This window comes from Periophthalmus magnuspinnatus, chromosome 21 (assembly GCF_009829125.3).
Source record: "Periophthalmus magnuspinnatus isolate fPerMag1 chromosome 21, fPerMag1.2.pri, whole genome shotgun sequence".
Classification (NCBI taxonomy): Eukaryota; Metazoa; Chordata; class Actinopteri; order Gobiiformes; family Gobiidae; genus Periophthalmus; species Periophthalmus magnuspinnatus.
Window position 1 is genome coordinate 2,001,441 of NC_047146.1, and position 15,507 is coordinate 2,016,947.

Here is a 15,507-nt window from a genome sequence, read left to right on the forward strand (position 1 = left end):
AATGTTGATTTTGTGATGGTTATTTGTGTTTTGATTTGTTGTTTTGTGATTTGAATGTGTTTCTTCTTCTGTAAAACACTTTGACTTTATGAATTGTTGCCTCGTCTCCTCTTCTTCCTCTGCTCATGCGTCGGCTGCAGGTTCATTCAGACACTTCTAAACTCTGATAATGTACATGTAGTGGGATTGTCTGCTTTCCCTTTCTGCCATTGAAAGTACTACTGTGTGCTCCACCCTTGACCCCACCCTACTAGTTAGGGACTATTTAAGGCACCTGTTCCCAGTATGGCCCTGTTTGCTGCTGCCTCTCTGTCCGCTGCTGTACCTTGTCTTGAGTTGACTGAGTCCTGCTCTGTACTGTTGGTCTGGGCGTGTCAAACCATGGTAGGTCTGCGACAGAGGGCTGGTTTAAGTCCCGCTGGGCTTTGAAGCGTGGCTAAACCTGCTGCTGTTATTTTGTACATTGTCTTGTATCCTAACTGGAGCCTAATTATCTTATTTTGTTTCAGTGACGCTGGGGGCCCTCTGGTGGTTGGGCTGGGCACATTGGTGAGGATCCCCCACCTTTGCATGTGATTTAGTGAACTGGGATCACGAGTTTAGTTTGATGCACTTTTCATGTTGCTGTGTCCACTGAGGTGAGTCTGGTCCCTGGGCACACCCAAGATGGTCTGCTCACCACTGGTGGCCCCAGCTAACTTATTTTGGTTCTTTTTGGTAATTTTAAACTGTTTTATTCCTAGGCCTATTTGAAATACCAACTTAACTGTTTGCTTGTCTTTGAAATAAAATTAAAACATTTTTTTTTATCTTTTTAACTTAATGTTGTAATACATTTTTTTTCCTAAATTTAGTTGTCCTGTTTAACTTTATTTTGTTTTAGCCATATATTAGAATTTGATTTAGAATATTTGAAAGAAAAACCTTTTTAAATAAAATAATTTTAATCGTTTGTCATGTCTCATCTTTTAATTGAGCATCTTATCTGTGTCTTTTACACTGTAAATTTGATGGTGACCCTTGGGCCTTAAGACCCCCCCCCCCCTCCCTCCCTCCCTCCAAAAAAACACAACACCATACCCTGGGCGGGGTGACCTGTGCTGCCACATACAGAAATAAGCTTCTATTTGAGTGGCTGATAAAATCCTACATAACACTGCACCTCTAAAACATCCAATTCACTTCAGCAACAACCTCCAGAATCACACGGGCCTCCACCAGGGGGCAGTGTGCCATCCCAAAAAGAAAAACTGCTTCTGCACAGTCAGCCTTTTCCTTCAATGCAATAAAAGAATAGAACCAACTCCCAGACGACATCAAAAATCAACACAACTATGACTCCTTTTCAAAAGAACTAAAATGTCTGGACTGGTCAGACTCAGCACTGAAGGACCCACTTTTTGTTCCCGGTGTGTTATGTTTTTAAAGTATGTCATATGTTTTAACTTTTGTAGTGTGAATGTTGAGTGTGAGCTGATGAATATGTGCTAATGTGTGGTTTTTATATTGTTGACTGTGTGATTTATCTTTGTTACTCGGGGACTGCAGATGGAAACTCACTGTTGAGCCATAATCTGGTGCATAATCTCTGTTTTATGAGCGTAATGTCTCTGTGCGCTGTCCCTTCACATAAAGACGAACTAAAGGTTTAAAAAGACACTCAAAAAGGACAGAATGACAGTGAGGCGAGTGTTTGTCTCTAGTTCCTGTTTCTTGCTCTTTGAGCCGCTCCACTGGCTCGAGCGCGTTCCCTGTGCGCACGAGGGGGGGCTGTTTCCACGCCACACCGCGCGTCATTCAGCACGAGAGCCTCCAAACAAACTGCACTCCTCCAGCCTCCGCGCGCACCCCCGAGGTAAACCGCCCCACCCCCCCGGGACATGGACACCTCCGGCCGGGCGCGCGGACCCCGCGGAGCCCCGGCTGCCTGAGCTCTCCAAAGCGCACCCGGGGTTTGGCGTGTGTTTCTCGGCTCGGGATCAGCGCGGATGGGATGTACCGTGAGTTTTATTTGCTGTGAAGACGACTTTGTGCAAATGCCCGTGCGCCATGACGCAAAGGCGGAGGAGAAAATGTACGCGAGGGGCACCGGGCCAAACACACGGGTAAGAGCGCTCTGTGTGCGCTGTGTCCAAGCTCCACAGCCTAGAAACTAACAAAAGTCTCACAGTGCGGCTTTAAACATGTACAAGTAACTTTATTTCATCTGAAGTCTGTGTTTTTCATCAGCAACGACTGAGATTTCCACATAAACAGAAGGATTTACGCACGGATCTCTGGTGCCATCTAAGCTTCATATTGACCTACAGAAGTGACAGAGGCCAAAGCTGTACTCGAGTAAGAGTACTGTTACTTCAACACAAACATGACTCAAGTAGGAGTAGAAGTATGCTGCTAGAAGAGTACTGACAGCTGTACATGTACCAGAGTACTGCCGTCTCCATGGGGACGGTGTTATGCGTAAAAGTTTTGGTTTGTTTTTTTATTAACGCTGCTGAGATGAACCTTCGCTCCAAAACATAAAACAGTTTGAGAGAATCTGCGGCTCACGTGAGGCCACGCCCCTTTGAAGAGCCGAAGAAAAGAACGAAACTTTAACACAAAAACACAAACAGCTTCACATGAACAATCTGTCTCTGTCTCTGACTCTGACTCTGGCTCTGACTCCCATAAATGAGCCGTCCTGTCAGTCGTTCACTGTTACAGTTATGGTAGTAATGATAGCAGTAGTATTTGAAGTATGTGTAGTAGTTGCAGTGAGAGCAGTAGAGTGTGTAGTACTGTGGGAGTCATATATAAATGTACTTTTACTCTGATTTTCAGTTTATCTTTTATTTATTTTGGGAGAATGTTTTTAATTAGTTTTGACTTCTCCCACTTAACACAGTAGTGGTAGTAGTTGTAGTAGTTTTTGTAGTAGTTTTTGTAGTAGTATTGTTTGTGTACGGTGTGTTTAAGCTCTACTGTGATGGTCTCTGTGTAGTAGTAGTAGTAGTAGTAGTAGTATTTGTGTACTGTGATGGTCTCTGTGTAGTAGTAGTAGTAGTAGTAGTTGTAGTAGTAGTAGTAGTAGTAGTTGTAGTAGTTGTAGTAGTTGTAGTATTTGTGTACTGTGATGGTCTCTGTGTAGTAGTAGTAGTAGTAGTAGTAGTAGTAGTTGTAGTAGTAGTAGTAGTTGTAGTAGTAGTAGTAGTAGTAGTAGTAGTATTTGTGTACTGTGATGGTCTCTGTGTAGTAGTAGTAGTAGTAGTAGTAGTAGTTGTAGTAGTAGTAGTAGTTGTAGTAGTAGTAGTAGTTGTAGTAGTAGTAGTAGTTGTAGTAGTTGTAGTAGTTGTAGTAGTTGTAGTAGTAGTAGTAGTAGTAGTAGTAGTAGTAGTAGTAGTAGTAGTAGTAGTAGTAGTATTTGTGTACTGTCTCATTTTGTCTCTTTGTTCAGTCGCACTGAGTCTGTAAAGATATGTTTTTTTTAATTAAAGCTACAGTGTGTAACTTTCTGGTGGGGGAAAGTCCATGACCCCATAGAAACAGAAGGTTAAAAGCACACGTCTGGAACATTCTCCATGGCGATATTAAGTGAAACACAAAACATATTTATATCTCCATGTTACTTTTTATCGTTTTGAAAATACTAAATTCACCCCAAACATCGAATAAACATGTTTCAGTTTCACTTTCGTTTTTCTCTGATTCTCTCCTCTCTTTGCTCTCTGTGCTAAGCCCCTCCCCCTCCAGAGCACTAATGAAACTCCTGCACATCGCGTCAGGTTTGTGAAGTCGTAGTGTACAGTTTTGTGTCATGTTTTTGTATATTTATGGAGGATTGTCGCGTGGGAGCGTGGGTGATGTGGGCCTGTGGGCGGAGCCTCGTACAGGAGCTCACGGAGGCCCGGGAGAGATCTCTAGATTACTCAAACATGCACAGGTGACGTCTAAAACCTCGTCAGACGTGTTTTTGATGAAGAAACGACGTGAGAACATGAGAGAAAAAACTCCAAAAAAGTCGATTTAAGTTTGATAAACGCTGGAGTTAGAGTCAGGTTTGTGGAGACGCAAGCCCACTTACGGTAACCTAACCTCCATAATGAGTAAAAGTGACACAGTGAGGCTTTAATTCAAACGTTCTCTGGTGTATTACAGTCTACATTCTGCGGTTTAGTGTGTTTACTCTGTTGCTCTTTGACTCTTTGTTGGTTGGAGTTCCAGAGCGGGGCGGGGTTTGGGCCGGTCGTACCCAGGAGAGAGGGCCCTCAGCTGGGATAGAGCGGTGAGACTGCGGGCTGTGGTCTGGAGGTCTGTGGTTTGTTCACAGGAGGAGGATCTGATTTATAATTATGTAAATACTGTTCAGTGTCGTTCAATCGGAAAACACTCTGTTCCACCTTGTGATGTCATCGAGTGGTAATGCAGGAAGTGTGCCGCTGTTTAGCACCCTCCCCTCTCCCCCTCTCGCTTCTTCTCTCTCCTCTCTCACCCTCCAACTCATCCTCTCCTCTCCTTCCTCCTCTCCTCTGTCCTCCTCTCTCCTCCTCCTCTTGTTCCAGTCTAACCTTGTCTCTCTCTCTCCTCTCCTCCTCCTCTCCTCCTCCTCTTGTTCCAGTCTAACCTTGTCTCTCTCTCTCCTCTCCTCCTCCTCTCCTCCTCCTCTTGTTCCAGTCTAACCTTGTCTCTCTCTCTCCTCTCCTCCTCCTCTCCTCCTTTTGTTCCAGTCTAACCTTGTCTCTCTCTCTCCTCTCCTCCTCCTCTCCTCCTCTTGTTCCAGTCTAACCTTGTCTCTCTCTCTCTCTCCTCCTCCTCTCCTCCTCTCCTCCCTGTCTAACCTTGTCTCCCTCTCTCTCTCTCCTCTCCTCCTCTTCTCCTCCTCCTCTCCTCCCTGTCTAACCTTGTCTCCCTCTCTCTCTCTCCTCTCCTCCTCTTCTCCTCCTCCTCTTGTCCCAGTCTAACCTTGTCTCTCTCTCTCCTCTCCTCCTCCTCCTCCTCTTGTTCCAGTCTAACCTTGTCTCTCTCTCTCCTCTCCTCCTCCTCTCCTCCTTTTGTTCCAGTCTAACCTTGTCTCTCTCTCTCCTCTCCTCCTCCTCTCCTCCTCTTGTTCCAGTCTAACCTTGTCTCTCTCTCTCTCTCCTCCTCCTCTCCTCCTCTCCTCCCTGTCTAACCTTGTCTCCCTCTCTCTCTCTCCTCTCCTCCTCTTCTCCTCCTCCTCTCCTCCCTGTCTAACCTTGTCTCCCTCTCTCTCTCTCCTCTCCTCCTCTTCTCCTCCTCCTCTTGTCCCAGTCTAACCTTGTCTCTCTCTCTCCTCTCCTCCTCCTCCTCCTCTTGTTCCAGTCTAACCTTGTCTCTCTCTCTCCTCTGTGACTTTGGTACATTCCTGTGGATCTTTGGCCCGTTGAAAACAGTGTGTCCTCTGTGCTGCGTGTCACCTGCCCCCGCCCCCCCAAACCTGCCCCCGCCCCCCCAAACCTGCCCCCGCCCCACCCAAACATGCCCCCGGCCGCCCCCAGCTGCCCCACCCCCCCGCGCTGCAAACAAACGCCCCTCTGTACGTCCATCCCGCCGTGACCTCGGACCCGCGATGCCAAAGCAGAGCTCCCCATTTTCACAGAAGGAATTTACAGGTTTAGAAAGGACAAACTGCAAAACGAGCCCAGTGCAGATCTACAGGGAGCAGGAAGTGTGCGGTCAGCATGCTAGTTGTTGTCGTTAGCTTCGGCCTGACGTCTGACAGTTGTGAAAAGTGTTTATAAACTCATCATGGTGAATAATCAGAATGCTCAGAATGCATAAGGTTTGTTCTTGAATGTAATTCTCTCTCTCTTCCTTCTCTCCCACTCTCTCCCTCTCTCTCTCTCTCTCCCTCTCTCTCACAGGAAAATCTTTCTCCTCCTCCTCTCTCTCTTTCTCTCATCCATAAGGTCTGAGACAGGTTATCTCCTCTCTCTCTTTCCCTCTCTAACCTCTCTCTGCCTCCTCTCTTTCTCTCTCTCTCCTCCTCTTCTCTCTCTTCTCTCCTCCTCTTCTCTCTCTTCTCTCCTCTTCCTCTTCTCTCTCTCTCCTCCTCTTCTCTCCTCCTCTCCTCTCCCTCTCCTCCTCCTCTCCTCTTCTCTCCTCCTCTTCTCCCTCTCTCCTCCTCCTCTTCTCTCTCTCCTCCTCTTCTCTCTCTCCCCTCCTCCTCTTCTCTTCTCCTTTTCTCTCTCTCTCTCCTCCTCCTCCTCTCCTTTTCTCTCTCCTCCTCTTCTCTCTCTCTCTCCTCCTCCTCTTCTCTCTCTCCCTCTCCTCCTCTTCTCTCCTCCTCTTCTCTCTCTCCTCCTCCTCTTCTCTCCTCCTTCTCTCCTCCTCCTCCTCCTCCTCTTCTCTCTCTCCTCCTCCTCCTCGTCTCCCCTCCTCCTTCTCTCTCTTCCTCCTCTTCTCTCCTCCTCCTCCTCTCCCCTCCTCCTCCTCTCTTCTCTCTCTCCTCCTCCTCCTCTTCTCTCCTCCTCTCCTCCGTCAGGTGTGAGACAGGTCTGTACTCGTTCTCTCGTGTGTCTCTTGTCAAAGCTCCTCTGTGTTTCTGGCACATTCCTCTGAATCCTGATCTTTCCCGACTGGAATTCCCAAAATTTCCAAACGGAGCGAGACCGAAAACCAAAATGAAAGTTTGGACGAGAAATCTGCTCAGACCTGGAAATGTGTGACGTAAGACGACGTTTGAAGTGGCACAGTGGTCGTCCTGTCTCCTCCCTCTCACCAGGAGGTTGTGGGTTCACGTGTTGAGGATTACATGGTCAGACGAGTGGATGCTCTTATACTCACTGCAGTTAAAGATGCATTGTGGAACTTTTCTAGAGGGCGGCTGCTTGTCTCCATGGAGATGCTTTGGCTTGTCCTACATGTTCCAGACTGTGACTTTAAACTTGTCTGTCTTGCATCCAGGTTTAGTCCTGGTTTAGTCCTGGTTTGGTCCTGGTTTGGTCCTGGTTTAAACCTGGTTTGGTCCTGGTTTGGTCCTGGTTTAGTCCTGGTTTAGTCCTGGTTTGGTCCTGGTTTAGTCCTGGTTTGGTCCTGGTTTGGTCCTGGTTTGGTCCTGGTTTAGTCCAGGTTTAGTCCTGGTTTGGTCCTGGTTTGGTCCTGGTTTAGTCCTGGTTTGGTCCTGGTTTAGTCCTGGTTTGGTCCTGGTTTGGTCCTGGTTTAGTCCTGGTTTGGTCCTGGTTTGGTCCTGGTTTAGTCCTGGTTTGGTCCTGGTTTAGTCCTGGTTTAGTCCTGGTTTGGTCCTGGTTTGGTCCTGGTTTAGTCCTGGTTTAGTCCTGGTTTAGTCCTGGTTTAGTCCTGGTTTGGTCCTGGTTTGGTCCTGGTTTAAACCTGGTTTGGTCCTGGTTTGGTCCTGGTTTAGTCCTGGTTTAGTCCTGGTTTGGTCCTGGTTTAGTCCTGGTTTGGTCCTGGTTTGGTCCTGGTTTGGTCCTGGTTTAGTCCAGGTTTAGTCCTGGTTTAGTCCTGGTTTAGTCCTGGTTTGGTCCTGGTTTAGTCCTGGTTTAGTCCTGGTTTAGTCCTGGTTTAGTCCTGGTTTAGTCCTGGTCCAGGTTTTCATCAGCTGTTGTAAATTGTTGGTGGTTTTAGATTGAGTCCAAAATAGAAACAGCATTTGTCCATCACACGGGACGGACGGAGAGACGCTGGACACATGTGTTTAGAGAGAGAGAGAGAGAGAGGGAGGAGAGAGTGGAGAGAGAAGGAGAGAGGGAGGAGAGAGAAATGGAGTGAGAAAGAAAGAAAGAAAGAAAGAAAGAAAGAAAGAAAGAAAGAGAATGAAGAGTGGACAGGGAGGGAGAAGAGGGAATGGTCAAGATAGAGAGGTGAGGGAGGGAGGAAAGGGGGGAAGCGATAGAGGGAAGGAGAGGGAGAGAGAGAGCGAGGGAGGAAAGAGACCCAAAGAAGAGGAGGAGGAAGGGGGGAAGGGAGAGAGAATGAAGAAGAAGATAGAGGGAGAGAAAAGAGAGAGAAGTAGGAGAGAGTTGAAAGAGATATAGAAAAAGAGAGGGGGGAGAGGGAAGGGAGGGGGAGAAAGTGAAAGTAGGAGAGGGTGGAGAGAGGAGGGGGGGGAGAGACAAACATGCATTCTTGAGAGTGAGCTCACCTCTCCACAGATCTGACCTGTAACTTGACCTTGTGGCCGACCGTCCACTTAAAAAATGACACAGCGCTCCTGGAAATTCAGACATTTTGAAGTTTAAAGTTGAACATTTCAACATAAATGAGTCCACCATTTTGTCTTTTTAAATTCTCTGCTCCTATTGGTCGATTCAAACTCTGCACGTGATGATGTCATCCTCCCAGAGACAGATGTTTACACTGGACTTTATCTTTAAATATACAAAAGATAAAATCACAAATGTGGAACCTGATCATTTCTATTAGTGACTAGACCCGACAGAGTAATACAACACAAATCTCTGTTCCACCTTGTGATGTCATCAAGTGGTAGTTTTCAATTTAACAGCTCCTTTTACTTTTAGTTTAGTAGAAGTTTGGTAATTCCAGTGGCTGAAATACATCCAAATGATTCTAGAAATGAAGGTGCGTGGAGTTTAAAAACACAGTGGAGCACTTCCTGTTTCCTGTATCGCCACATGATGACATCACAAGGTGGAACGGAGCGTTTTCAGTTTGAGAGAAGAACTCTTTCTGTGTGTGTGTGAATGAAATAAAACACAACTTCAGGTCTGTTTGTGACGAGGAAACATCAGAGAACAGCGACGCATGAACGCTTTAATCTGATTGGCCCGTAGAGTTGTGATGTCACACCGCTCCTCCGTCCTTCTCTCTCGCTCCCTGTAAATGTGAGCTTAAAGTTCAGCCGAGCGTCGGACTCGCTTCAATAAAAGGCCTGCCGTTGCCGTGGGTTACCGCCGGGACGGAGCAGAAATGTGAAACAAACACAAACCAGGAAGTGCTAATGCTAACGCTAATTTGTTCTTGTCAAATCAGCAGCAATGGCACTTTTTCATTTCATGTATTTTTCTTTGTCCAGGGAGCGTCCAGTGAGAGCGGCAGAACAAAACAAACAAAAATAAAACACAACATTTAAAACATTTAAAACAGGAACAGGAGCGAGTGGAAATGATCAGCCCCACGTCATTAAACAAAGATTCCAATTTATACAGTTTATAGTCCTGGTTCAGACCTGGTTTAGTCCTGGTTTAGTCCTGGTTTAGTCCTGGTTTAGTCCTGGTTTAGTCCTGGTTTCTACAGTGAGCAGAGGTCACCAGAGCAAAAGGAACAACATAAAGTGTAAACTGCATTATGGGAGTTTTAGTGCAGTTAAATCAATGTCCAGCAGGGGGCAGAGTAAGATTTTCTTTTTGCTTCACATTTTGGATTCCCTCCATTCTCCTTTCTTTGCCTCCTCTCCTCTCTCTTCTCCTTCTGTACACTCCTCCCTCCTTTTATTCCTGGTTCAGTCCTGGTTTAGTCCTGGTTTAGTCCTGGTTCAGTCCTGGTTTAGTCCTGGTTTAGTCCTGGTTTAGTCCTGGTTTAGTCCTGGTCTAGTCCTGGTTTAGTCCTCATTCAGTCCTGGTTCAGTCCTGGTCTAGTCCTGGTTCAGTCCTGGTTCAGTCCTGGTTCAGTCCTGGTTTAGTCCTGGTTTAGTCCTGGTTCAGTCCTGGTTCAGTCCTGGTTTAGTTCTGGTTTAGTCCTGGTTCAGTCCTGGTTTAGTCCTTGTTCAGTCCTGGTTCAGTCCTGGTCTAGTCCTGGTTTAGTCCTGGTTCAGTCCTGGTTCAGTCCTGGTTTAGTTCTGGTTTAGTCCTGGTTCAGTCCTGGTTCAGTCCTGGTTCAGTCCTTGTTCAGTCCTGGTTCAGTCCTGGTTCAGTCCTGGTTTAGTTCTGGTTTAGTCCTGGTTCAGTCCTGGTTTAGTCCTGGTTTAGTCCTGGTTTAGTCCTGGTTTAGTCCTGGTTTAGTCCTGGTTTAGTCCTCATTCAGTCCTGGTTCAGTCCTGGTCTAGTCCTGGTTTAGTCCTGGTTCAGTCCTGGTTCAGTCCTGGTTCAGTCCTGGTTTAGTCCTTGTTCAATCCTGGTTTAGTCCTTGTTCAGTCCTGGTTCAGTCCTGGTTCAGTCCTGGTTTAATCCTGGTTTAGTCCTGGTTTAGTCCTGGTTTAGTCCTTGTTCAGTCCTGGTTTAGTCCTTGTTCAGTCCTTGTTTAATCCTGGTTCAGTCCTTGTTCAGTCCTGGTTCAGTCCTGGTTCAGTCCTGGTTCAGTCCTGGTTTAGTCCTTGTTCAGTCCTGGTTTAGTCCTGGTTCAGTCCTGGTTTAGTCCTGGTTTAGTCCTTGTTCAGTCCTGGTTTAGTCCTGGTTTAGTCCTGGTTTAATCCTCATTCAGTCCTTGTTCAGTCCTGGTTCAGTCCTTGTTCAGTCCTGGTCTAGTCCTGGTTTAGTCCTGGTTTAGTCCTTGTCAGGACACATGTGTGAAGTACTTCCTGGTTCTAGTCCTGACTCGACTCTTCCACTGAGTGGGACGTTGCAGTCGTCTCACCTCCTGGAGACAAACGCAGGATGAGTCTCTGGTTTTGACAGTTTACCTTTGACTTTTTGACGTGTTTTTAGGCGGTAAAAAGCTGCAGATGTTGTTGCTTTTGTGGCTGTTAAAGTTTTTTTTTTTTACCTCTAGTTTTCGAGCCTGATTGATCTGGCCCACAGGTGTCAAACTAACGGCTCGTGGGCCAAATGCGGCCCTCCACATCATTTTATGTGGCCCTCAACAGAGTAAATTAAAATGTATGATGGTCTTAAAATGTATCTTTGAGGGCAGCCATTTTGCGGATGTGGCGCTCAGTGAAAATGTGTTTGACGCCGCTGATCCAGCCCACGGACGACGGCGGAACCTACTGGACCACTGAGGGATTAGAAAGTTCTACCATTTAATGTCGAAACTCACATTCTATCGTCTAAAGAAAGAGTGTTTTTATTGTCATCGTAGTATCAGAATCTATTTAACTTTCAAATTCACCATAACACCACCGTCCTCCATTTTGTCCCCCCCCCCTCTCTCGACTCTTTCCGACATAAACGTTATTCCCATCTGTTTGTCCCGGTGTCCTGCTCAAATCCTGACACAGCTTTTCCAAAATGGCGTCGGCTTCCTCTGAGTTAGAACAATAACAGAGGAAGTGCAGAGGAAGAGGGCTGAACGGCGCCGCCTTCACAGAGGACGCTCGGGCTGTCTCAGAGCGCGGCGCTTTGGAAGGGATGATCGGGAGGTTTGAAAACGGCGGATTCACGTCGCGGCCGCGGTGAAAATGGATCTGTGGAAGGTAGGAGCGGCATTTCCAAGGGGTCAAGGGTCAAAGGAGGGGTCCGAACTGGTCTGAAGTCAGTTTAGTGTTTTTGTTTGTTTTAAAAATAGGCTGTGATCGGAGAAGTATCACTTTTAAAGGTCCTATATTACACACCACCTTGTGATGTCATCAAGTGGGAGTTTGCAAGTTAACTCCTCCTCCTTTTTACCTTTAGTTCAGTCGAGATAAGCGGCAACTCCAGGACTGAAATGATCCAAATGATTCTAGAAATGAAGGTGTGTGGAGTTTAAAAACACAGTGGAGCACTTCCTGTATCACCACACGATGACATCACAAGGTGGAACAGAGTGTTTTCAGTTTGTGTGAATGAAACACACCTCCAGGTCTGTTTGTGACGAGGAAACAACATTAGAATCTGGATAAAAACAGCGTAATATGGGCCTTTAAGATGAGTCTGAATCAGATCCATAAAATCCATTTTATTGTGACGCACGTCGTGTTTTAGGATTTTGTTTTGAAATTATTGTCCAAATAAAACTTTGTGTTCACCATGAGAAGTGACGGATTATGTGGAAATCATTAGACCCACTGGATTTTTTATAGTGAGGTTGGTCTGAAAGTCTTGGTCTAGTCTCTGGTCTGGTCTCTGGTCTGGTCTCTGGTCTGGTCTCTGGTCTGGTCTGGTCTGGTCTAGTCTCTGGTCTGGTCTCTGGTCTGGTCTCTGGTCTGGTCTCTGGTCTGGTCTCTGGTCTCTGGTCTGGTCTGGTCTCTGGTCTGGTCTAGTCTCTGGTCTGGTCTCTGGTCTAGTCTCTGGTCTGGTCTCTGGTCTAGTCTCTGGTCTGGTCTCTGGTCTCTGGTCCGGTCTCTGGTCTGGTCTCTGATCGGGTCTGGTCTCTGGTCTGGTCTCTGGTCTGGTCTCTGGTCTCTGGTCTGGTCTCTGGTCTGGTCTCTTGTCTGGTCTCTGGTCTGGTCTCTGGTCTGGTCTGGTCTGGTCTGATCTGGTCTGGTCTAGTCTCTGGTCTGGTCTCTGGTCTCTGGTCTGGTCTCTGGTCTGGTCTCTGGTCTCTGGTCTCTGGTCTCTGGTCTGGTCTCTGGTCTGGTCTCTGGTCTGGTCTCTGGTCTGGTCTCTGGTCTGGTCTCTGGTCTGGTCTCTGGTCTGGTCTCTGGTCTGGTCTCTGGTCTCTGGTCTGGTCTCTGGTCTCTGGTCTGGTCTCTGGTCTGGTCTCTGGTCTGGTCTCTGGTCTCTGGTCTCTGGTCTGGTCTCTGGTCTCTGGTCTCTGGTCTCTGGTCTGGTCTCTGGTCTGGTCTCTGGTCTGGTCTCTGGTCTGGTCTCTGGTCTGGTCTCTGGTCTCTGGTCTCTGGTCTGGTCTGGTCTCTGGTCTCTGGTCTCTGGTCTCTGGTCTGGTCTCTGGTCTGGTCTCTGGTCTGGTCTCTGGTCTGGTCTGGTCTCTGGTCTGGTCTTTGGTCTGGTCTGGTCTCTGGTCTGGTCTCTGGTCTGGTCTCTGGTCTGGTCTGGTCTCTGGTCTGGTCTCTGGTCTGGTCTCTGGTCTGGTCTCTGGTCTGGTCTGGTCTCTGGTCTCTGGTCTCTGGTCTGGTCTCTGGTCTGGTCTCTGGTCTCTGGTCTCTGGTCTCTGGTCTGGTCTCTGGTCTGGTCTCTGGTCCGGTCTCTGGTCTCTTTCCTCGATGTCGCTCCTGTTAACCTTAGCAACAGGTTTGATTGACAGCGTTGCTAAGCGCCCGTTCCCTGCTAAACGGGAAGCGTCTTTACCTTCAACCCCCTCGCTCCAGATTGGCTCTTTTGTTGCTATGATACGGTTCATTAAAGCTCAACGTTTGGACCAAAACGACGAGTCTGACAAGGACAAGATATTTATGTGATAATTCGATGTTTTGGTTCTCACTTGTCGTCCCTCTGCAGTTTAACTCAGCCCAGGTTCAGTTGTGATTCTAGTTTCTTTTTGAAAACTGCGTGAAAGTTCCGCGATGTCCATCTACTTTTTTTTTTTTTCCGGATAATGACGTCGCTACATGACTGCGGCGTAGTCTCTGATTGGTTGACATTGTGCGTCAAACGGCAAAAATTCGGCTTTTTCAATTCTATAAAAGGAAACATGGAGGTCTAAATATGTTTTGTGTTACAGTTAGAAGTAAATCCGTCTTCTTTAAAGTTTATTACCTTTACAATAATCTGTGTGCTGCCTCTTAATGGTGAAAACAGGAACTACACCCCCGTCTGAGCCTGTGTCCACAGCCGTGTCCTGCAGAGACACAGTGTCTCTGTCTCAGTTTATGGACGGGCCTCGTGTGACAGAAGCTCCACACTGAGTCAGGACTGTTCTGCAGGGGCTGGAGTTTAGGACCAATCAGATCAGAGACGACTTTGGGTTTAAAACAACTGGATTTCAGCTTTGGACCTGGAAACGACAGAGAGATATTTCTCCTGCGCACTTCCTGTTTGACATAATAGTCTGTACACTGCAAAAAAGAGCGTTTAAAGAGGAGGTGTTTACTTCTGTGGGGTATTAAAGAGGAGGTATTTACTTCTGTGGGGTATTAAAGAGGAGGTATTTACTTCTGTGGGGTATTAAAGAGGAGGTATTTACTCCTGTGGGGTATTAAAGAGGAGGTATTTACTCCTGTGGGGTATTAAAGAGGAGGTATTTACTTCTGTGGGGTATTAAAGAGGAGGTATTTACTTCGATGGGGTATTAAAGAGGAGGTATTTACTTCTGTGGGGTATTAAAGAGGAGGTATTTACTTCTGTGGGGTATTAAAGAGGAGGTATTTACTTCTGTGGCATTGTTTTTTTTTTCTCTTTTCTTGATAAACGTGCATTTTTACTATGAGTGGCGTCGCCTCTCCACAGATCTTGTCTCTGGAGATACATACGGTTAATGCCATACTGGGGGACATTCTACAGAGCAAAACCATTTAAGTGAACTCAGCCAAATACACAGACCCTCGCTCCACAGCTCTGTTTTTTTTGCAGTGCTGTGAGCGACGGCGTCGCCGGGGAAACGGGGGGTGAAGGGTGAGGTCATCGTCCGGAGCAGAGCACAGCTGTGACTCACGAGAGACAATTTATCTAGAATTTAAGACGAAACACTCGTCTGTATGAGAGAGGGAAGAGAGGGAAGAGAGAAGAGAGGGAAGAGAGAAGAGAGGGAAGAGAGGAGAGAAGAGAGAGAAGCACTTATCTCTATCACAGACAGAGAGAAAGAGAGAGAAGAAGAGACAATTTATCTAGAATTTAAGACAAAACACTCATCTGTATGAAAGAGGGAAGAGAGAGAAGCACTTATTTCTATGACAGACAGACAGAAAGAGAGAGAAGAAGAGACAATTTATCTACAATTTAAGACAAAACATCTGTATGAGAGAGGGAAGAGAGGGAAGAGAGGGGGAAGAGAGGGAAGAGAGAGAAGAGAGGGAAGAGAGAAGAAAGAAGAGAGGGAAGCGCTTATCTCTATGACAGATAGAGAGAAGGAGAGAGAAGAGAGAAAGAGAAAGAAGCACTTATCTCTTTTTCTCTATGACAGAGAGAAAGAAGGGGGGAGAGAAGGAGAGGGAGAAGGAAAGGAGGATGAGTGAGACGGAAAGGGAGAGAGGAGAGGGGGAGAGGAAGAGATTGAGGGAAGATGAGGGGGAGAGAGAGAGAAGGAGAGAGAAACACGGGGAGAAGGAAGGAGGAGGGAGAGAGAGCGAAGGAAAGAGAAGGAGAACGGGATGAGAGAGACAGAAAGAGAGGAGAGGGGGAGAGTGAGCGAATGAGGGGAGGTGAGAGAGAGAAAAGGAGAGTGGTAGAGAGAAGGACGGGGGTGAGAGAGAAGGAGAGAGGAGGGCGGGATGGAGAGAGAGAGAGAGAGAAAGTGCAGGTGAGACTTATGTCAAAGCAAAAGAAAAAAGATTTTACATTGAATATTGAGCCAATAATAATAATAATAATAATAATAATAATAATAATAATAATAATAATAATAAAATAATAATAATAATAATAATAATAATAATAATGATAACAATAATGATAATAATAACAATAATAAAATAATAATAATAATACATAAAATAATAATAATAATAATAATAATAATAATAATAATAATAATAATAATAATAATAATAATTCTAAGTGAGAGTTCTGCCTCTTAGTGGTGAAAAAAGGAACTACACCCCGTCTGACTTCAGCTTTGGAAATGAGAGAGTCATGTGACGCTCGTTCTGTTCTCTGATTGGATAATTGTCTTGAACCG

The 15,507-nt window shown here is 46.4% G+C and overlaps 1 protein-coding gene across 5 annotated transcripts in view; it reads left to right on the top strand.

Moving 5' to 3' along the window:
- Positions 1–1,833: 1,833 nt before the first annotated feature.
- The window catches only part of LOC117389177 (tensin-1), a 239,718-nt gene continuing 226,044 nt past the window's right edge, over positions 1,834–15,507 (top strand). For 2 of the 5 annotated variants that reach the window (XM_055230572.1, XM_055230573.1), the window contains exon 1: positions 1,834–2,105. In XM_055230572.1, coding sequence (XP_055086547.1) covers positions 1,989–2,105 — 117 coding nt within the window. In that variant the 5' untranslated portion in view covers positions 1,834–1,988. Of the gene's footprint in view, positions 2,106–3,957; positions 3,969–11,057; positions 11,270–15,507 lie in introns of those variants that run through there. The other 3 variants (XM_055230579.1, XM_055230576.1, XM_055230577.1) reach the window with 3 other exon arrangements.